The following is a 23,862-nucleotide window of genomic DNA, read 5'->3' on the forward strand; positions in this document are numbered from 1 at the left end:
GTTTTTAGCAGTTTTAACTTACCCAGTTCTGTTATTAGTGCTCTTGCTTAAGTAACAAATGGTCCTACTTCACTCTGCTGCATCTTTGCTCAAGTCAGCGCCGGTCCAGACAATCATGTGTTGGTGCAAAGTTGTGTTCTTGTGAAAGACATTGTAAATCAGCACATTTTTAGTGGAAAAATCTGTGCGCTGAAAATAATTCAAAGCAAGTTCACTTGAATTCTGAACTGACTACAATGCATTAAGGAGTAGTTTGTATGGTTCTCGTTTATTAACAAGCACGTCACAAACAACTGATCCGTTTTAACGAGATGATCTGGTCACTCACTGACAATTCAACAGAAATGTACTGAAAAAAATTAACAGAAATCTCAGTTTATTTATTAATACCCCGTTTACTTTTTTAATAAATAAACATGGGCTAAAGCTGCCATCACATTTCATCAAATCACATAAAAGTTTGATTCTACATTTGTGCTCTCTTTTTTTAGTGTTCAAATGTCTTCGATATATTCTGAAGGCCATGTTTGTTTTCAGTCTTTGTTTTCAAACTTTCAGTCAGGCTTTCAAACTTTGTTTTTATCCAACAATTTCTCTTGACTTCACCAAAACTGTGCAATCACTAATATCATACCAACATTATAGGTGGGTGTTAGTGTAACCCACACAATCCAATCAAATCCTGTAAAGTTGTACAGAACTTGCTTTAAACACACCAGAGGCTAAATACCTGCGCAGAATATCCCAGGCACCATACTGCAAAAAATTACAGTGTGCACGTTATTGTCCTTCTTCAATGACTCGACAGCTTCTGACATCTAGCAAAAACAAAACAAATCATAAAAAGTGGGATATTATGTAGGTCCTGGTTCTCATTTGTTATCTAATCAAATTCTAACATTTGTGCCTCAGAGACGAGGGATGGAGACCCAGGGACAGAATTCAGGTCCACTGCTGTAAGGAATATACTATTAATGCACCATAGTACACTCTCAAAACAAATTCAGGGGACCTGTTACCACAACTTAAACAAATGAATGGTTTCAGGTTCAGAATTAATTTACTAATTTAATTAAACATTACTGTGTCAACAGAACTCATTACATCATTACACTGTGTATAATTTAAACTGAGACCTTATTATATAATGATAAGCTGTATTTCTTAAATATGAAATTGGACAGTGGATGTCAGCATGCTTTGCATAGGACTGGAGAATAAATGTTGAAATGTTTTTAGTAAAGGGAAAGACTTGTTAGTGTTTAAAGGATGAGTTCACTTTCAAATGATAATTTCCTGATAAATTACTCACCCCCATGTCATCCAAGATGTTTACGTCTTTCTTTCTTCAGTCGTAAAGAAATTAAGGTTTTTGATGAAAACATTCCAGGATTATTCTCCTTATAGTGGACTTCAACGGCTACCAAACAGTTGAAGGTCAAAGTTACAGTTTTAGCGCAGCTTCAAAGGGCTCTACACGATACCAGACTAGCAATAAGGGTCTTATCTAGCGAAACGATCGGTCATTTTCAAAAATAAATAAATAAATAAACAAATGTAATTGCTTTATAAACAGAAACGCTGGCCTTGCACTGCTCTGCGATGCATGTCCATAATCACGTTAAAAAGGTAACGTGTGATGTAGGCGGAAAGACCGACTCAGTCAGTGTTTACAAATCTGGAGGAGAACCATTCAAAAGTTGTTGTATGTTTAGTGACACATATTCAAATTTTTTGTAAACGGCGTTTAACTTAGTCTTTGCTCGTTCGACTTGTAAACACTGAGTCAGTACTTCTGCCGGTGTCACATGTGACCTTTACAACGTGATTACATTTTACGTGAAGTCATGGACGTGCATCGCAGAGAAGTGCAAGGCCAGCATTTACAAGGTTTTATTTTTTATTTTTTTTTATAAAATGACCAATTGTTTGGCTAGATAAGACCCTTATTGCTTGTCTGGTATCCTGTACAGCCCTTTGAAGCCCTTTTGACCTTCAACCATTTGGTAGCCGTTGAAGTCCATCATAAGGAGAATAATCCTGGAATGTTTTCATCAAAAACCTTTATTTCTTTTCAACTGAAGAAAGAAAGACGGAAACATTTTGGATGACATGGGAGTGAGTAATTTATCAGGAAATTTGAATTTGAAAGTGAAGTAATTCTTTAATGCTTGACATTTAAAAGCATTTGTGTTATGCTGATGTTTTTGTGGTTACCATTGTGCTGGAGAGTAGTGTTTTTGGTTTAGGTTGTGGGTGGCTACATGAAAGTAGTTTAACATTTAACATGTGCTATACTATCTGAACGTAAACAGATTGGTTAAGAAATGAATTAAAAAATTTGTTTATGCTACAAATTTAGCTCCTTCTGAAGTTGTTTCATAGTTGAACTATTTCATTGGTAGTCATAACTCAGAAATATTGATGCAAACTTTTTTGTTTTTGTTTTTGCATCAAAACATTTGTTTTTAGAGAATACAGACAATTCTAAAGTACATCTAAAAATACTCTTGTTAACTAAAAGATGTCTAAATACTTCTGGACACTTAAAAAAAGTATTAGGTAGTCATGTAGTAGTCAATAGTGTTTAACTATTACATTTTGACAATTGTAAAAATACTCACCGTAACAAGATTTTTGCTGATGGCATTTTTAGATTGAGGGTCAATTAATCCCCAAAACAACAATCCCTAAAAACACAAGAACAGTTACACTACAATAAATAGTTAACAAATTGCAAGAACACATTATTTGAAAAATCATAATCAGTGACAGGACAACTATAACAGACTGTGGAAGTGACAAGAAACTCTCTCTCTCTCCCTATAAAAAGTCTACATAACGTTGAGAATAAAGTATGCAAAGTTTAAAGGTTTCCTCATTATGGGGGAAACCTATATAAGATAAACGAGGTTACACTGCTCAGAGAATGTTGTAGGTTCACCTTCAGCAAGGAAAATCATGGTTTGCATCAATGCAACCAAAAACATTTGATGCAATGCATTATAAGGATATTCTTAACGCATTATAATATATGCATAATGTATAATAGTTAAAATGTATTATAAGACTCATAACCTGCTTAAGATCTGCATATTGTTTTACTAAATCTTAACAGTAGTTGGGGTGGCGCTCATATTTGAGTGTTTCCAGTGAGGCTAATTCTGCTGTGAGCTAGTTTAACTCATAGTAACTCTTTTACATCTGAAACAATGCAATATAGCTGTGTTGATATTACAATAAATACAGCAGATATACAGCAATATAACCCATTCATGATATAGCCTGTTTAAAAGAAGACTTAATTTTACTTGTTACTTTACTTAAGGCAGACAAAGACCACTTTATAAATAGTATGACCACATTATAAAGCCCTTTGGATGTTTCCAAGAAGCCTTTGTATTTGTAACTTTACAGTAAATGACCACTCATAAAATGTAACAAGATACTGTGTAGATCTTAAACCATCAAGACATAAGTCTTATAATATATTGTATTATAACTATGAGAACTCTAATCCTTTATGGCTTAAATGTATACAATGTGTTTATTGGGTGTTGTAAATCATACTTTTAAAAGTTATAACCACAAGTACTATAATGTGTTATAATGATTAAGATTCTTATGAGGTGATATACGATCTTATTCAGTAAATGTTTTTTTGCTCACTTACATAAATACCGCATTATTGAGTATTTAGAATTATAGAGAATATATCTGTAATATTTGTTACATTCTATAGCTACAGTTGGCAAAGTGTGACACTTTTAGGGATTTCCTCAGAAAATGTACTAAATGTTCTTGTAAACGTTTGATCAAAGCTGATAGACTTTGCTAAATGAGTGAGAATGGGGAAGAAGAAGTGTTTCAGTGCTTGCATTTATTGTAAACAAAAGAGAACAGACAATGTACAATAAATTTTGAGAAGTTAACATTAACAGTAGACCAATTTTTTGGGCTACAAATGGAGTCATCAAGAAGACACGCCAAACCACAACAGTAAGTGCACAAAACACCATTCTTCTCAATGAAGTGCAGCTCTTTGACACCACAAGAACTGCACAGTGCAGTAGCAAACACAGTGGAAAATAGGCGTTGTGCAAATAGAGGGAATTCAGTTTCAGAAACATCCTTTTCATAATGAGTAAATTTCAGTAGTGCTTTTCGTGGACTCAATAACAGACCCCTGCTGTTTTGTAATCAGTCTTTTCAAGGAGGCCACTTCTGCCGACAGATCAGCAATGCCCCGTTTCAAGTACAAGTTCTCAGATTCGGAGCTTGCATTCGAGTCGTTTTTAAGGCCGGCGATGAGTTTGTTAGGCATAGCTCTCGGTGAGTCTGGACAGTGCTGGTGATTCTCCTGGTGATCTTTGTGCCATTCCTTCGGCTTCTGACTCCAGTCCTGAACGTCGGTCATCTGGAAGGACATCGGGCTAAGAGATGACTGAATGTACTCGGGTGTGACGTACTGACTCATTTGGTAGCATCGACTCGCAGACATGTCAATGGGAAAGGAGGACTTGCCAGATGATTCATAGTCGGGATCAATAGCCTCCACTTTGATCTGGATGGCCCGGGCTTTGATCCTCAACTTGTGGGGCAAAGCTGAGGCACTGGCATCTGGCACTTTGAGGGTCGACACAATCACACTTTGTGAATCAGCCCTGGGTGGAACCGGACCCTTCGGGACCTGCTGTTCGTCCTCTCCATCTGAGGACTTGCTTATGGCCCCGTCGTCACCGTCAGATGTTCGAGGCGAATTGCTGGACGATCTGGTGATTTGCAAGTACGGCGATGGCTGGGAGTAGCTCCCAGGGAAAGGGCTACTAAGGTAGTTCCTGTACAGTTCATATGGACTAACCCTGTCTTTGGCGTATCTGCCGGGTTCCAGGGGCTCTTGTTTGATGCTGTCAGGATTTCGGGATATATTTATAAGTGGGCTCCCCTGGGTGACCATACTTGAGTCGGATCCATCGGACAAGGCGCTGTGAGGTGAGTGCTTGATGACGGATATGTGGCTGCTGGTTAAACGCGCTGGCTTGAGCTCACTTGGGTAGGAACCCTTGGCGTCACTGGGTTGGATAAAGTCCTGGTAGAGTGCAGCAGTGGAACTGGAAATTTTCTGCACCTCCTGAGCGTAAGCTGCTGAGCTCACTAAGCCAAACCTGAGTTTAAGCGACAGAAGCTCGGCTTTCAGTGATGCGTTCTCTTCCCCGAGGGCCATGAGCTTGTTCTCCAGAACCATATCGTTGAGTCGCCGCTTTTCTCGTGAACGTTTGGCTGCTTCGTTGTTCTTGCGCCTTCTTTCCCAATATAGGTTGTCTTTTTTCTCGTCCGGTATGAACTCGCGTTTTCTGCGACAGTTGGTGGACTTGGTCTTAAAGGGCAGGGTGGACAGCTTGTGGTTAATCAGGTCTCTGTCTGTCCCTTGCAAAGCCACCGCCAGCACTAAGGCATCCTCTCCACCGTAGGGCCCAGTGCATGACGGCTCCTTCTTAATGGCTTGCATATTACACAATGTGGTCATCATCAAGACTGCATAAGCTCATTAGTTGACTCTGGTTTTAAGTAAACATCTCATTGTAGACCAAGTGCTATAGAAGTCATGCGTGTCCTCTTTGTGAAGTCAGTTCCAGAGAATTTTAAGGGATCTGGTGAGATAAAAACAGAAACAGATTAGAGACCCCAATCAAAATAAGTGTGTATATAGTTTGATACTCTTTTTTTTTTTTTTTTTTTAAATACTGTTATGGACATAAACAGAGAGCTGCTTCATCGCTCACAAATGATAGAAGACATTTGCTTCCTACATTGGATTGTATGCAGTGCTGGGTGGTAACTGACTACATGTAATCTGGATTACGTAATCAGATTACAACAATTAAGTACTTGTAATTAGAGTACATTACAGTTTAATTTTTATGGATTACACAATCTGTTCTCTTCCTGTGGCTCAGTGGTAGAGCATTGCGTTAGCAACGCAAAAAGGTTGTGGGTTCGATTCCCAGGAAACACGTTAGGTAAAAAATGTTAGCCTGAATGCACTGTAAGTCGCTTTGGATAAAAGCGTCTGCTAAATGCATAAATGTAAATGTTAAAATGTCCTTTCTAAAAATCCTACTGTGTCATACCATTTAGCTTATTCACAAATGTTGTGTAAATAAATTGGCAAACCATGCTTCTGAATTCGAGGACAATGCAAGCAATTAGAGACCATGTATGAAACAAATAATTATCCAAGTTACTAAACACTGGGGATAACTGTGAAACATTATGTCGTCATCATATACAGTGACCTTCAATAACTTGATTCTGGACGTCTGGACAGAAATACTTTGGGTGTTTAATGTCATTGTTGTTTTCATGTTTATCAATGTTTGTTCATATAATGCAGGGATTCCCAAACCCATTTTTGCCAGCCAAAATTGACTTTTTATTTTCTCTGAAGAAGTTAATATTTCAAATAATTCAGCAACACAGTTCTCTGATCTTGATTGGCATGCAGGTAAAACAGTTAAAATATTTATATATTTAGCATTCAAATTATTTTTATTTCCATTTTATGATTTAATTCTTAACTTTTTATCAACTCACTAATGTAATGTTAATGCATTTTATGGCACTGATGTCAAAAATGAAATATATTTTCCTTCTTTTCGTTTTTTTTTTTTTATATCGATACGGTACTTTTAATTGTAAACTTAAAAAGTAATCTAAAAGGTAGTTGGAATAGATCACCTAACATGAGTAATCTAGATTACATTAATAACTACAGTTTCCATCATGTAATCTGTAATAAGTAACGGACTACAACTGGTAAATCATCTACCTAGCTATATTTATGTAAATCTCCATCTCATCCAGCGCTCTTTTTGTTTCCTGTCTTATAAAGTATCATATCACTGTGTGTGTGTGTGTGTGTGTGTGTGTGTGTGTGTCAGTGAAGTGTCAGAATAAATCGCCAATCTCAGATGTTTTTGCGACTTTAGTGATTCATTTGCGGTCTGGCATCTCTAGTTCTGATCATAAACAGCCGATAGAAAGCACACAGGACGGGATTTCCTGAATATTATCATCAGGGAAAATTATTTTTGGCGAACAGTAACAGTGTGCACAGTGTTTCTATTTTTAAAAAGACGGACAGGAAATATACAAAGTTTTACATGCTGCTGACGTCACGTAAATCGAAACGTGACTATTATAACGTACAGTATCTTCAAATTATGCTCTGCCCCATTATGTCACGGGTTGCGTGCTCAAAGTATTGCGACAGCTCACGCTTTAAACGCATTTATAATGTGGTCGTGATTACATGACCTGACCTTCAACGTGCGAATCAAACCGCTGGAGTTACCTCAGCTAAAGCTGCCTATGCTCATAAACTCAAGTTTTCCGTAGTAACTTCGATCTCAACACTATGAACAGATTGTAAACACAGACAGCTCCAGTACAGGCGCAGACTGCCGCGCAGAACAAAGGAACGCGAGCAGCCAGCTTCATCACACGTGGCTGAACCGAGACGAATCAACCGATGAAAGCGCGCTCGGAAAATACAGTATTCGCAACTAGACTAACATGAAAAGGCTTGTTTTCTTTCAGCTATAGTGAACATTAATTCAGAAAGTCTAACAGAGATTGCATTTAGAGTGAGCGTTGTGGTTTGGGGATTCAACCATGGCTGCGTCTCCAAGGAATAATAAAAAGATGGCTATAATAAAGTTACACTTTACACTTAAATCGGGTTTTAAATGGGGTATAAAACAGTACTACCTCCAATGCAAATGCGCGCGCGCGCACACACACACATCATACCCTTGCTGTGTTGTTATTTGACAGGCCTTTAATGCATTCACCCCATCCCGACACAGACACTCAGGACAGTCTGATCGGTGCGCGTGAAACATTCACCTTAGCGATATATTAAAGATAAATATCAGTTATCGCTGGGCATTAGACAACAGCTCGTTACAAGTGCCGCTGCGGTCTTGTCAGAAGTGTCCCAGCTTCCGTAATTGTGCAAGGACTGTAAGATGATCAGTGTTACACAATAAACGCACACAAGCGTTCGGGGATAAACTGAATATTATGTACGATTTATTAACATTTAGCCTATTATTAGAGCAAATGCATGTCACAAATTTCAATACGAATGTAAAACGTAAAATTCACAAATCTATGTAGGCTAATATATTTCAATATTTAAATTAAACTGCATAAGGTCTAAATGTATTATGTATTGACCCGAGAGCCTGATACACCCAGCCAGATGAATATAGCCACCCCGTCTCCCAGTGCCCATATTATAATGTTATTTTCACAAATATCATAATGTGCGGCACTGCATAAGAATTTATAATCCATAAGCGTTTAGGTTAAACACGAAAATATGTCTGCGCTGATATAATGCTGAACACAGACCACGCTGAAAGTTGCCTTACTGTATTAATCTGTTATACCGGCTACCGGTTGAAACACCCCAAACGAGCCCTAACGTTATCCGTTCATGTAACGTTATGCTTCACGGTAAAAGAAGAAAGCAGTTACCTCTTAAGCAAAGGTCCAAATATATAGAGGTCCGGGATAAATAACGTGCATGAAACCATTCAAAGCGACCAGAAGTGTTTCATCAGCAGTAATAACATCCCATCTGAAAATGATACTTGTGTTCCTCCTGCGCGTTTTCCTGCCGGAGTCAGTGCTGCTGCCTCATGGATCTGTGTTAGTAGGTCACTACAGAAGAGTACTGGCAGCGTGCATTGACCGGCACATCTCTCGACCAATCAAAATACAGCATCTTCCGATTTGAGCCAATAAAACACATCTCATTAATAGCAGTCTGTCTCACATGAGCAATAACGACTCGGTAAGTATGAACAGTAATATACATAATGGGGAGTCCGAAGTACAGTTGAGGAAAACCTCGTCGGCTACCTTTAAAAAGTTTATTTTTTATTTTAAAAATGCTGACACTGAAACTTTCTAAATCTAGAAACTTTCAGAATATCTTGAAATGTCTTCATGTCAAACATTACATGAATATATATTTAACAATGACTGTACAGTGTTTTATTATTATTATTGATGTTGCATGTAGAAGAAGAACTGGTATTATTATAATAACTGTCGTAATCTTGATATAGAAATGAAAAAACCCTAAGTATATAGCGATTATTATAACTATTACCCGTCTAATTTTAATTACTTCAGATATGAATGAAAAATATGTTATCAAAATATCAACAGACACATCTCATTTTTCAGAGAAATGAAGCCACTTGGTATTCAAAGAAATAGGGAGAGGTTTGCAGCAGAATGGCTTACATAAATGGTGTTATGCATTATTACCTCGTTTAAAGGACACGAGCACACTAATATTAAATCAGTTCCAATTTGTGATTCTCTCTTGTGAACTCAATGACCGCGGTATGCTTTTTTCCAAAACTAAAACTAGTTTGATATATATGTGTGTGTGTGTGTGTGTGTGTATTATGAAATCGTCAGCATAAGTCACATGTAATTTATGGTTGTCTAATGGTCATGATATAACAGGTGTGGATGTGATGTAACCTAAAACTAAAGGAGTTGCACAACGTGGCGCTCAAGATGACCTACATTAAATAAGAAGTGTGCGGGTGCGCCACCCTGTGGAAAAGAAACCGGTTTCAAGTGCACAGTCAGAAACAATGTTCTGATAAAATACAGCCTACACTTAACATAAGCTTATACCAGTAAGAAAATACACCGACTTTTCCCTCATAACATTTATATGCATTTTGAAATTAAGATGCATGATGTTCAGAGTCGAGAAGAAAGTACTCATTTGTGCAGAAACAATACCTTTATTTAGGAGGTATTACAACTAAAGATTCACAGTGCAATGTAAGTGATTTAGCAATTAAACAAATGCAATAAAATGACAATCTTTCTGTGACAGCCAGTAACACCTCTGTAACGATGATATAAACGCATGGTCTGTCTCGCGTGGTTTCCATTACGATGAAAAGCTCGCGGATGCAAACCTTGCGTTTCCACCTTTGTAGCGCAGTTTGTGTGGAAGCAGAACCGGCTGCGTGGTCGCTTGTCGTTGGCGTGTTAGTTCTGCCGCGTTTGCTGGCATTTCGCCTTCATGCGCGGCTCCGATCGGTCCAGGCTGCCGCGCGCAATCCTGTGCCATCTCAGAAGACGATGCTTTGTAACAGCGGGGAACACGCGACAGGTTAACCAAAGTGTTTCTGTAGTCCGGCAGCCCGTGCATAGTTTGAGCAGAGTCATTTCCATTCGCAAAACTTCTATTCCTCTGATAAGCTCCGCGGGTGCATGCGCTCCCAAGACTGTACCTGCCCATTGGATGATAACTATCCAATAAATTGATGCGCGGGGGTTTCGTAGTATTAGTAGCGACAGCGTTTTTCAGCATAGGGTATGATACCAAATCGAAAACCGAGCTAAAATGATTTGTTTGAGGACATACTGATCCGCAGCAATCAGAAAATGGGCAATGAGACAGACTGCGCAATGGTAACACAGTTGTAGGAACGGGTAAACTGCGCGGATGACCGCCATTTGGCAGTCCGAGAGGGAACCCAAAAGCAGCATGCATCGGGTTACTTTGAGCAGCGCTGTGATGATGAACTGTAGAGAGCACAGCCTTTAATTTGTCATTCTCTCGTTGAAGCTCGACGGCGCGCGACTCCAAGAGATGCTCCTCCATCCTCTTGCGCTGGCGAGACCTTTTCGCAGCTTCGTTATTACGAGTCCGCTTGAGCCAGTAATTACCGTCTTTCTGCTCATCAGGCGTAAACTGTCTTTTCCGTCGCGTCCCGCTGTTTGCACGGAGGCTTGGCACCGCGTGAAACTGGCACGCGCTCCGTACACTGCTGACGCGCGCCAGTTCATCCTGCGCGGAGCAGCAAGCACCTGTTGACATCTCAGCAGGCAAGCGTGCGTTCTACTGCGTAAGTATCAGCTTCTGTGTGCAAGGGTAAATTATTTGCAGCTTGTCTGCCAGAAAAGTGGAGAATATATCAGTTATTATTTTGGTCCCGCCTTTCTTGGGAGATAAGAACACCTACTTTACAGTCATTGGTTAACATGAACCAGCACACACCACTCACTCACTTACTTAACCTTTCACAAAGCACATATAAAATACATGATTGTGCTAATTACAATATCATAGCAAAATGCTTCTCCAATGTATAGATTGTAGCTCTGACTTTCTAGATGTTGAGGAAACTCCACAAGTAATATCATATAATGTATTACTTCACTGGATTCTCCACGTGCATGGATGAACAAAATATATGGCTAATGTTGGGTAATAGCTGGGTAGAAAGTTTCTGGTTGGTATGACTACTGGTGAAACAAAATGAGAACATTACAAACCAGTTACAAATCTTCAAGAGAATCAATGACATAAATTACAAATCTTTACAATATTCAATGTTTTATAAAAGCAACTTCTAAAAGAGGACAAATATCTAGGGGTCAGCATCCATGTCTTTGCACATCCACATCTTTTATAGTCCAATAACCATGATGAGGTTTCATCATGCACATCAAAGCCCTCAAGCAAGAAATACATTTAATCCTGTGGAGCCTAAAGTCTCAGTTAATTAAGTAAAATGACTTGTTCTCAATGACACTGCTAACTGTGAAGTGGTTACATTAATGAATGGTGCCCACCAAAATGCTTGAAATGATGTTTCATGTTGCACAGCAACAGTAAGAACATGCATTCTACTGAATAGCTTTGCAACTTGATTAAAAAACAACCAAACCAACAAGATGTCCTCCGTTTGAATCATATCTGCCACTGAACCCAAAGCAGAAGGGCTGAAAGCTCGATTCTTCATCACAGACTACAAAAACCGCAGCTCATGGGTGAAGCTGACGTTTCTTATAAAAATATCTCCAACAGCATGATCAGTGGCTGCGGATAAAACTAAAAAAAAACATAAATAACACTACGTCCATGTGTCATTCACTGGTTTCCCTTCACTTTTTAAAACTGTACAACTGAAAGAAAATTGGAAAAAGAATTTTTCCCATTAAACCAAAAAGAATGTCTATGCTTCCGAGTTGTTTCCATTGTCCTCTGTCTGCGGGCTGTCATTGTCCCCCAGAAGCTCTGTCTCCGGAACAGAAAGGTCCTCGTTGTGCAGGCCGCTTTGAGAGGCTCCGTCAGCTAAATCCTCGTCTGTCGTCTTCAGGTCGTCATTCATAAGGGCCGCCTTCTCCGTGCCAGATCCGTTGGAGGGTGCCGTGGTCACATAGCCGGTGCTGGTGGAGCCGCTGCCGCTGTGGTGCGATCCAGCCTTGGCCACCATCTGTGGGTGCAGCTGCTGTGGAGGCATCTGCATGGGGATCTGCATGGAGTAGAAGTTCTGCATGTACGGATAAGCAGGCATTGGCTGGTAGCCATTGACTGGGATGTAGAGCTGGGGTGGCACCATTGGGCGCATCTGGCCCTTCATGGACACAAACTGAGGCTGAGGAAAAGGGGAAGACTTTTTGGGACTGACGTAGCGAGCATTGCTGATGTTGCTGATGGGGCTCGTGCTGAGGGAGCTGTTTTGAGTGGTGTTGCTCACTCCTGAGGTCTGCGCCGAGCTGTTGTAGTTGGATAAGCTCTCCCAGGTGCGCAACCGGGCATGAATGTCTTTGAATCTTGGCCTTCTTGCGGGGAACTCATTCCAGCACTCGAGCATCAGTGTGTAAATCCAGGCTGGACAGTCATCTGGGCAGGAAAGGACTTGTCTGTTGCGCACCATCTCAATCACATCCTGGTTAGAATAGCCGCAGTACGGCTGGAGGCCATAGCTGAATATCTCCCAGAGCACCACGCCGTAGGCCCAGATGTCTGAATCGGTGGAGAACTTCCCGTACAGTATGGCTTCAGGGGACATCCAACGGATTGGTAAGGGACTGGTTCCCATTAGCTTGTAGTAGTCGGCGGAGTAGACCTCTCTGAACAACCCAAGATCCAGGATCTTCACGTTGAGCTTATCGCAAACTAGGATGTTACGAGCAGCCAGATCCTTGTGTACCACGTGGTGGCTGGAAAGATACTCCATTCCGGCTGCTATCTGTGTGACGATGTGTAGGAAGTCTGCCTGTTCCAGAGTGGATTTGACCGTTTTGTCGTCATCAGAGCTGCCGACGTCCGAGTGAGGGGATCGCATGACCAGGAACTCGTGGAGGTCACCGTGGCCCGAATAGCTGAAGATCATGCTCATGGGCTGTTCTTTCATTATCACACCCAAAAGGCAGACGATGTTGGGGTGCTGCAGACGGGACCGGAGCATGGCCTCGTGGCGGAATTCTTCCCGTAGAGGACTCTCGTCCTTGTCTTTGACCGTCTTTATAGCCACCACCTGAGTCTGTTCACCAGGAGCCGTACCATAGAGGTGACCTTTGTAGACCTTTCCGAAACGGTCCTCTCCAAGCTCTTCCATGAACCGAACTGCAGACAGGTTGAGTTCTCGTAGCTTCGCCTAAAGGTTAAAGATAATAAGCCATCATTAAGTCTGCTTGTGCTGAATGGAAGAGGCAAAATGTGCAGTTAGATGTACACACTGAATGTAATGACAAATCTTAATTGGCATGTGCACACTAATCATCATAATACATTCAGGTCCATTTTAACCTGGAAAAATTCTTAATCTCTAAAAAATGCATAAGTCTTTGTATGGGGACCAAACTTTGCAAATGAGTCATGATTATTTTTAAGAGATTTACCATTCATTTTACATTTATTAAATTGAGACATTTAAAAGTAATATTGATGTTTTGTTACAATAATCTCATAAATTTGATCAAATTATTCATGGATTGCATCATATTCATTAAAAAGGACATTGTAGTAATAACATAGTAATATATGTAGTAATAGTACATTTATTAATAGTAATAACACGAACATTCAAAAATTTGATATTTTTATGATTTCACTTGTTAATAAGCTACTGATCAGATGCCAAATGTTAGCTGAAAAATATTAAGACTAATTTATAGTCTTATGTTCAATTTGGGTCCAAACTGGCCTGTGAATGTAAAAATTGCATGCAGATTTTGAATGCAACTTCAGTTAAATCTCAGAAGCCAAAACGAGGGAGGATTACCTGATGCTTGTGCTGGTTAAGTAGAGGCAGCTCCATTTCTTGACTCGGCGAGGCAGTGAGCTGCCGGCGAGTAGGGCTGTCGGCAGACTCCTTCTGTTTATTACGACACATGCAGATCAAGAAGAACAAGCAGGCAATAACAAGAGGGGTGGCTATACTGGGGATTAAGATGTACAGGATCTCCTTTTTCACTTTCTCTGGAGGCTCTGAAAAAAATGATAAACTAAATTTAGAACAACAGAGAATATATTTGTATAAATTAGCTGAAATCAGAAATCAGTTATTGAGGGCCATATAGATAATCTACTCACTGCAGGGCTGAATGTCACAGACGTCCACTCTAACATTAGGGTCTAAAGTGTAACACCAGGGGCTCTCCATTTGCCCTCCGGGGTTCCTGCAGAAATTGTGTCCTCCTCTGAGCTCAGGGTACTCAACAGGCGTCAGATGATGACTGTGTGGATACTGTGCGCTCCACGGCTGACACTGGTAGCCTGATTTCGTGACACTGACCGTGCCTTTGTAGTTGGCGCCACTTCCGTTGTAACAGCTGTGATTTGGGGGTGAATCTTTAACAAGGATTGAAAATTAGTAGGTGTTTTTTCTCAAAACATTAAGTAAAAATCAGTGTTATTGAAATATTCTTTTGTGTGTCTGAGTTATAGACATGAGGTATCATTATTTAGTAATACAACGTCAAGAAAAGTCAAATGGACCACAAGAGGGCCCTCTCGCTTCAATTGCTGTTGCTCAATGAGGGTGCTTGGGAGCCAATTACATTGGATTTCATGCTTATTAAATCCTCCCTTGAGCCCTCCTTGGCTCTAAACCCCATTTCATGGTTTCGTGTTCAGTCATGTTAACCTACACTGCGGTGGCAGGCCGATGCGAATGCAGCTGGCAGCTTCTGGCGAGCCGGGGTGGGGAAGCAGGTTGCACGCGGGCAGCTCCAGCTGCATGAGGATGAGAGGGTTGGAGCGTGCGATGGTGTACTCTGCATGGCACAAGTCGTTCTCCAAAGCCTCGCACTCGTCGCGGCAGAGCTGGCGCTGCCATGGACCTCTGGTGCCCTCCTCACACAACGGGAAGACGTAATAGCAGAAGGACGGGATGGCAAATTCAGAGCACTGGTCTGACAGCTGTGTCGAGGTGCCGATCATCGTGAAGGCCGCTGGAGAACAACACAAGAATGACAAATAATGATAACAGCAGAATGCATGGTGCATCTGTGATCATTATATATTACACTCTAAAATTAAAGGGTCTTTACTGGCAATGATGGTTCCATGAAGAACCTCTTTACAGTGGAAAAAATGGTCCTTTGGATTATTTAAATGTTCTTTACACTCTTTACGCTCATTATTATCAATGTTGAAAACAGTTGTGCTAAGAATAAGAAAAATACTTATTTTATTAAAAATGTTACAACATATTTAGATTTTGAATAAATTTGGATTTTCAAAGAATCTTGAAAACATGCATCTCAGAAATATCAAGCAGCAATTGTTTTCAACATCGATAATAAAAACCACTATTAATAATTAAACACCAATAATCAATTGATAATAACTGAGCAGCAAATCAGCACATTAGAATGATTTCTGAAGGATCATGGGACACTGAAGACTGGAGTAATGATGCTGAAAATTCTGCTTTGATCACAGTATTACGGTTTTACTTTATTTTTGAATAAATAAATGCAGATTTGGTGACCAAATAATATATATATATATATATATATATATAACTTTCAACTTCAAATAGGACTAAGCAGTGACCTTGAAATTTGTAGGTTGTTCTCTAATTTTGATCTCAACTGTATGTGCCAATAAACTGTTCTAATGTTCTCAGCACTGGTTTCAGGACAGCAGTGCTCACCTGTGATGCGGTTTTCACTTTCTCCCTGCATCTGCAGAGACTCCACGTAGATACTCCTGTTCCCTATGAAGCGAGCGCACGCGATGCCACGGTACGGCTGGCAGAAGCCCTTCTCGTGCGTTCTGAGAAAAGAAAATGACAGACAGTGATGACCAAGATGATAACTCGGCTCAATGGCACACAGCTGATATTTAATAAGACAACTTCCCTGAAGCGGTACATTGTACAGTTCAAACACCACATTACATATCATAATACCATGTGTTTAGGACCTTTTACTCTAGTTTTATATTATTTATATTTATATTTGGTGTATGTCATAAGTTGAACTTGTTGATCATTTTAAAGGATGCGAGTTGTGTAGGATATTGCCATCTGTAACATTTCTCAGCATAGAGACCATAGTAATGAGCATTATGGGACTCTCTATGTATCTCGTGTCCTCTTGTTCATAGACCTCACATAGAGCCAGAGCATTACAGGAGTGTATTTACAGTTTGAGTGTTATGATTGGAGCACTTCTGAAGAAGTTTCGATGGTTGTTTATTACACTACTGTACCTTTGGGCTTTGCTGTTTCTCTCATCATAATCTGAATGTGAAGTGACCAAAACTCAGTAGGATTTGCTGTACAGGACATCCATCTCTGCTTGTTTCTGCAGTTACCAACTGGATAAGAGTGCTCTCTTCTGGCCAGACACAAATGACTTTATATGAGGACTCAGAAACTGGCTGGAATTGGATTCTGAAGGCTTCTGAACTTGATGCCTTGATGATTTGATTGGATTTTTTTCTCGTCTCCACAACAGACACATTCGTTTTAGTCTCACAATGAACTGACAACCCACAACAGCAAAGGTCTCCAGAGCTAAAGTATGATACGGGGTCAGGCTCTGATCCAAACCGAGTCTCCTGTCTCCCTTCTAAGTGATGGACTTGGAACGAATACAAGCTCTGGTGGTTAAAACTAAGAGTATGACGTTAGCAAGATACTCTAAACATATAAAAACACAGCAAACTGTTTTCTCTCTCTCTCTCTCTATATATATAATTTTATATGGAATGAATAGTAATTTTCAACAACTGTTCAAAAGTTGCGGTCGGTAGGATTTTTTAATGTATTTGAAAGAAGTCTCTTGTTCACCAAGGCTGCATTTATTTGATCAGAAATACAGTAATATTGTGACATACAGTATAATTACAATTACAAAATATAATTAATTGCTGTGATCAAAGCTGTATTTTCAGCATCATTACTCCAGTCTTCAGTGTCACATGATTATTCAGAAATCAGTATAATACGCTGATTTGCTGCTCAAGAAACATTTCTGATTATTATCAATGTTGAAATAAAGTGTTGTTAATTTTGTGGACACTGTTACACTTTTTTTCAGTATTTTGTGATGAATAGAAATCCCAATAGAATGATAGTATTATGTTTGTTAAGTCTATGTACAATGTGAAAATCCTTACTGTCACTTTTTTAGCAATTTAATGCATCCTTGTTGAATAAAAATATTTTTTTTAAAATCCTACTCACCACAAACTCAAAATGCGCAAAGCATACATAAAAGCTACTTTTGAATTTGACCAGAATGTAGTATTTTAAAAGACACATTCAAGGTAAAAATGGCCGCAATAATGTTAAAAATAAGGTGGATAGACTGTGTTTTGCTTCTCCACTGCAAACCAAACTGATCTGCTACAATACAGAAAAACAGAAAACTAAATTACTGTCGTACAAACAATATTAATGAAAACGTCCTACCCTCGCACACATGTAACATGATCAGAAACAAACATGTCTGGCCAGAGCCCTGCAGCAAATCATATTTCACTCATCAGCCTTTGGCTTTGACATTTTAGTAGATCCCTAATCAGTCAAAGTTCTCCTGTGTTTTTCAGTGGTTATAAATCACACACTGCTGCTCTGAACACTCATATGGTGAAACCTGTGAATATATGTAGTGTGAAGCTGTGCTAAAATAACTGCTCGCAGAAGGAATGTTGCACTATTCACGTTTGATTTTGCTCCTAACTGTGGCATTTTGCCAGCGTAACCATCAATGCTCTAAATTTCTGCTACGGCCAGCCTCAATATCACATATGGTTACAATTTCACTGCAGTTTGGATTGAGCGAGGAATTTTCTCTCAAGCTAATGTTTGAGGACTCCAGCCTAACAAGACTCAGATTTACTTCCTACTTTTTTGTTGAAAATATAAGAGGAAAAAAAAAAAGCAAAGCATTCTTTGCCTTATGGCTGTTCGTTAAAAGTTTACAGGATGTGCATAGAAGTTTGTCCTCTCAGGAAACGCTTGAATAACATTTTGAACATTGTGATGCACCTCACAGATGCTTCAGTGTGAAAGACAATGAGCCTGTCAGGCTGAAGCAACACAACTGGAGATTTGTGCTTCTCATGCTCATCTGTAACCATTTATGCAGACAAAAACAATACGCTGCCTTTATCAAATGTCTGCATGGGTTCTTACAACTTCTCAATGCTCTTCAGCTTGGATAACATAGTTCTTTAACGACTCGAACCACAAATTATCCTCGCCACCCCTCACAACAAATGCAGTCTGGGGCCTTTATTTACACAGAGAGCTCTAAGACAACGCGACTTCAAAGAAACTTTACATTGCATAAGAGGAAAAAACAATGAGGAGCAGCACTACATAGTATTTTCTCCTTACACTGAAAGATTTTCACATAAAGGCAGGAATCATTTTAGCCTGTTTATCACTTGGACAAACACTGTATTCCTGATAAAAAACATATTTTGAACCGGTCAGTGCAGGAAGGAAAGTTAACATGGAGGCTCATGTCAAAGTGTTTGCTGAAACTCACTTCACTAGAGTGTGAATGTAAGCGCTGGACAGGAACAGAGGATGTGTTGTCCAGCTGAGACTTACACATGCAGTACTGGGAAGTGAAGGACGGCAAATACTGCAAAGATCAATCTGCCAAAGGCCTGCACATGTGACTGCAGCTCTCATCTCAACTCAGTACCCAGTACTGAGTTGTGCTATCTTTGTGCTAAATACATGAGAAAATGGTGTCTAAAATGTTTTGTGATCAGATCACTAAAAGCACACATGGTAGCTGAGACCGCATTGCATACAGTATGTAGCATAAATGAGAAAGCACACCACAACACGCAATTCAAACTTTGCTGCATTGTACCAAAACACGGATTATGGTAGAAATCCCAGCTGCCCTCCTTATGCTTTTCAGCGTCTTCATTTTTTTCTCACACATATATGCTGTGTAACATGGATTTGTTTATTCAATAGTAAACTAACCGCTCCTGCAAAAAGTGATGTAAAATCTGACAAATGTCAAACATAAGTGATGACAGAAGACTCCTCTGAAACATGTTAACATAGTTGTAAACTGAGTCTTTTTGACCCTCATGTGTTTCCAAACCCATATGAGTGTAGCAGATTGTCTCATGTGTTCATCTGAATACACTAAAAATAAACAGACAGATACTATAGAGCTCCAAAAATGACAAAACATGCACCGAAAACGTGATCCGTTTGACTTGTACACTATAATCGATCGTGGCCTGTTCCTCCTGTTCTTTTAGAATACTTGACACATACGTGTTGGACTACTTGTATTTTTTTTTAGCATTCCTGGAACTTGTCAATGTCCAGCTCAATTTACTTCATTGGAAAAAAAACATGTTGGACAATCTTCTTTTGTGCTCCATGAACAAAAGAAAGTAATTCAGTTTGAAATATGAGTGCAAAAAGTCTTCCAATGAAAAAAATCTGAACTTAAATTAAGGTGCGGTCACATTAGTGAGATTTTGGTAAAACTTCACAGGGAAAAAGTGAATTGTGAATTGTGAATACTCTAGCAATATATGAAGTAAAGAAGTCACTATTCATAGTTTTCAGTCACGTGACAGTCTCGAAGACCTGGTGGGCAAAACATCCATAGAACTGATGCACAAGCCAGTCAATTTTACATCTGTTCCAGTCCAAAAATATTTAGATCACCTCTCAAACAAAAAAAAACAACAAACAAACAAACAAAAACAACAAAGATATGTGATCAAAATGCAAGTTTTGGCCATTAGCAATTGAAACACACCTTATTGATAATGCATGCTTTATACAGGCAAGCAGATGAGCCTAGAATATGCGCTAAATGGTTAAGTGTTTTCTTTATAATGGTTTTCTATGGGGAAAAAATTGGGAAAATGGGGAAAAAATTTAATATTAAACTTGCCATTGCGTTTATATTCTGGGTTCATCTGCTTGCCTGTACAAAGTATACATCATCAATAAGGTGCATACTGAATTTGGGCTTTAAATATCACTGTATTACTACATTACTACTTAATGCAAACCTCCTAAAAATAGCTAACAAACCAGACAGAAGAGTAGATTAACGTCTGTGGAGCTGAACTTGAAAAATGATGTGCATTGATGTCTTTCCACGGTTAAATCAAGATTCCTTCTGATGTTCATTCATGTTTATTTTGTGCTATAACTAGTAGTAAAGAGGAAGAGCTGATCTGTTCACGTTCTGCTTGAACTGAGGCACTACAGAGATCTTTCATGACACATTAAAGAGCCACAAAACAGTATTTATTTTGGAATTTCTTAAAAAATTACAAAATTTGAAAGCTAAGACTTTCTTTCATATCAAAAGTAACCTGCTCTGTCTGGTATGTCGGCACCTTGTCAGTGTCCTCTTTGCTCCGCGATGTATTTTTCACCGCTTGAGAACATGATGTTTGGCGTAAGAGTGCCATAGCTTGTCAAATGTAGCAACAGTAACTAAGCGGGGCGGGTCTTTGCAAAGAGTCAATTCAGTCAACATGAACTAATCTTTCACCCTCAAACAAAGTTCCAGATTCTGTGAATTTTAATTGAAACGACTGGATCTGCCCACAAAAATTCAGAAATGTGGCCACACCGTTATAGCACTGCTCTACAGGATGACAGTATGTCAGTATGCAGGAATGAAGGCTGAATCCTATTAACATGAGCTCTGCCCTAAAATCATCCCCACAGATATTGCAGTACCATTTATTTAACCTGGAAAAGGAAAATGGAAACATTAGGACCTGCCACAAAACTTCCCCAACCGAAGGCGCCTGCCAGCTCTCTCTCCGGTTCTTGAGGAAGTTAAGTCAGATATACAGCTTCAAGCCAGGATACAGTTCTGTGTTTTTGTTCTTTTTTGGAACAGCAGGTCCTGGTTGATTTCCACGGATCAACCAAAGTTTTATGTTTCAGTAGCAACAGTTCAGGACTGAGTGAATCGAGAGAGAGTAAGAATATGTAGTTGACACTTATGTAGATTTACCATTTTACCTTATTTAATCATAAGACAACAGCCAGCAATAAGCTGAACACTAAAAATTTGTCCAAAAAAAAATCGGTAATCTTGTACAGCTACAGTTCACACAATAACAAAATGATCCAGGCATTTTAAGCAGAAATGTGGTGACTCGTCTCTTTAAACAATATGACTCTTGTCGAGAAGAATTGTTAAAATGCAAGGCCATTTGTGAGTGTGTATTTTTGAGGTCAGTGGGTTGGAATAAACAATTTACTGTGTGGAAATGAAACATTTTACAGAAACAAATACAGACAGCAGAGAAATGTGAACTGACAAAAGGAGTACTTACGACTCTTCTCCTCCATGGGCTGGCGACTGTCCTGTAAAACACAGATAGGAGGAATTACAGACAAGCGTCTTAACATGATCTTCCCGTTGGGAACAGCTGTTTTCACAAACCCTAATTTGCCTTTTGAGTTCAAGGGGAGCTGCATGTTATTACACTAAAATGATTTTTCAGAGAAGCAGGAGGCACGGCGCAAGCAAGCTCTTAAACCTGCCAAAAGCATAATGTATTGCACATCGGACACGCTCCTTGTGGAGAATTTACCGTATGCACATAAAAGGGATTTTTCCCCCCCAGAAGGAAACAGTGGGAAGTTGTTTCTTAAGTAGAGTCCTAATGCAAGAACACTGAGATTTATGCTGCTGCTTTCCTATAAATATACACGGATGCCAGAGTGAGATTTGGCACATATGGTTGTAAAACAGTGCTGCTTTAGTCCATCTGTAAATCAATAGACTCCCCAAATAAGCTAAAATAGGTGAACAGGAAAGAAAACACTAGAGCTATGATAGAGAGAGAATGCATTGATTGTAGTCCCAAATGTGAGTAACTAAAATGTTACAAAAGTCTGAGGGGAGTTCATACTGGGATACCACACAGGTACGTTTAATTGAGCTGGGTTTCATGTGACAGCAATAATTTCCAAAAACAACTATGCATTAAAAGCACAAACTTGGTCATCAAATCTCTGGCCTGACTGAAATGAATGGAAATCGTGCCTTCTTCCCATGGAGTGCGACAGCAGGGTTCTGGATGAAAAATCCCATTTGTTTTCTCCACAGAGAAATTGATTTTTAACGACAGTGTATAAACCTTTCAAGAGAGACCTACAAAGCTGAAGACTGAAATATGCTCGAGCCATAAGTCAATGTGATTTCAAAATAACTTTTCATTATTTAATAGCCAAATTCCTGAAGAACTACACTACCCATAATTCTGAAGAAAGCTCAACCAATCGGAAAAACCACTGTGCAGAGAAACCAAAAGACTGTATATTGTGTGAATATATTATGATTATGTTAAAATGTAATTTATTCCTGTGATCAAAGCTGAGTTTTCAGCATCATTACTCCAGTCTTCAGTGTCACATGATCCTTCAGAAATCATTCTAATATGCTGAATTGCTATTCAAGATACATTATCTTATTATCAATTTTATGCTACTTTTTGTCAATTGTGATGCTTTTTTTCCCCGATTTTCTGATGAATAAAAAGTTCAAAACAACAGCATTTATTTGAAATAATATTCTTTTGTAATATTATAAATGTATTTGATCAATTAAATTGGTCTCTGTAGCGAATATACAATATAAGTATACAAATATATTTGTATACATTTTCATATTTTGCTAAACTTTTTTTTCAAAGAATGCAATTCATTCATTCATTCATTTAATTTAATCACATCCAGTAGTTAATTTCCCCGTAAATAAAATCTTAAATACACAATCATATTTTGACTTTGTCTTTTTTCCAATTTTACTATAATATTTTGCTTTTAATATAATGTAGGTTTGGACCATAGTTTAAAAGTCTTCAATAAAGAATTAAAATGAGATAAAAAGCAATCATTTACCTCCACTCCCCAGCCGCACATAGAGCACTCCAGTAGCTGAAATGACTTTGATGGAGTTTGAAGCCACACACTGGTAGTATCCGGTGTCGGTGGTGTCCAGGTCTTGAATGCGGAGCTTGGATCCAGCCTCTGTCTTGCGGATGGAGATTCGGCCCTGCTCCTGCACCACCGGGGCGTCGTTCTTAAGCCAGCGGATGCTGGGCCGCGGGTAGCCCGCAACTTTGCAGTGTAAAGTGGCAGTCTGGCCCTGCACTATAGTTATATTGTTTGGCGGCTCCACAAACTCCAGGAAATAACCTGAGGGAAAAGGGCAAGGAAGGCTGTTAGAGGGGTCAAAGGTGAGGACCCTGAGCATCAATGCAGGCTTGAGAAGAAATCAACCCCCATCCTCGCTGAGAGACACTACCTTGAGACACTGAAACCATTTAAAAGGTGTACAGATGTGTGTGGTTCTGCACACAGACCCACTGTGAACGGAACAAATTATATATCAATTTTATGTAATGCATTCACACACTAAAGCTGAACATTTTAGAAAGGATTCAAACTAGGGCGGAGCAATTATTTGAAATAAAACTAAAATCGTGACAGCTTAGTGCGATTAACAACTTAAAAGGCTTTGATAATTTAAACA

The 23,862-nt window shown here is 39.3% G+C and overlaps 2 protein-coding genes across 2 annotated transcripts in view; both read right to left on the bottom strand.

Moving 5' to 3' along the window:
• Positions 1-3,860: 3,860 nt before the first annotated feature.
• Positions 3,861-8,737, bottom strand: LOC109104546 (nuclear factor interleukin-3-regulated protein-like). Its single transcript, XM_042764582.1, has 2 exons — positions 8,545-8,737; positions 3,861-5,651 (listed from the first exon to the last, which is right to left on the bottom strand). Exon 2 carries the CDS (start codon positions 5,528-5,530, stop codon positions 4,136-4,138), a length of 1,395 nt encoding a protein of 464 aa, XP_042620516.1. The 5' UTR covers positions 5,531-5,651; positions 8,545-8,737; the 3' UTR covers positions 3,861-4,135.
• Positions 8,738-9,819: 1,082 nt separating this feature from the next.
• Positions 9,820-23,862, bottom strand: part of LOC109089516 (tyrosine-protein kinase transmembrane receptor ROR2-like) — a 68,277-nt gene continuing 54,234 nt past the window's right edge. The window contains exons 3-9 of the mRNA XM_042764581.1: positions 23,229-23,525; positions 21,656-21,686; positions 16,002-16,123; positions 14,992-15,294; positions 14,435-14,692; positions 14,124-14,329; positions 9,820-13,496 (exon numbers count right to left, since the gene is read on the bottom strand). Of these exons, the coding sequence (XP_042620515.1) occupies positions 12,069-13,496; positions 14,124-14,329; positions 14,435-14,692; positions 14,992-15,294; positions 16,002-16,123; positions 21,656-21,686; positions 23,229-23,525 (2,645 nt within the window). The 3' untranslated portion in view covers positions 9,820-12,068. The remainder of the gene's footprint in view (positions 13,497-14,123; positions 14,330-14,434; positions 14,693-14,991; positions 15,295-16,001; positions 16,124-21,655; positions 21,687-23,228; positions 23,526-23,862) is intronic.

Source organism: Cyprinus carpio, chromosome A10, assembly GCF_018340385.1.
Source record: "Cyprinus carpio isolate SPL01 chromosome A10, ASM1834038v1, whole genome shotgun sequence".
Classification (NCBI taxonomy): domain Eukaryota; kingdom Metazoa; phylum Chordata; class Actinopteri; order Cypriniformes; family Cyprinidae; genus Cyprinus; species Cyprinus carpio.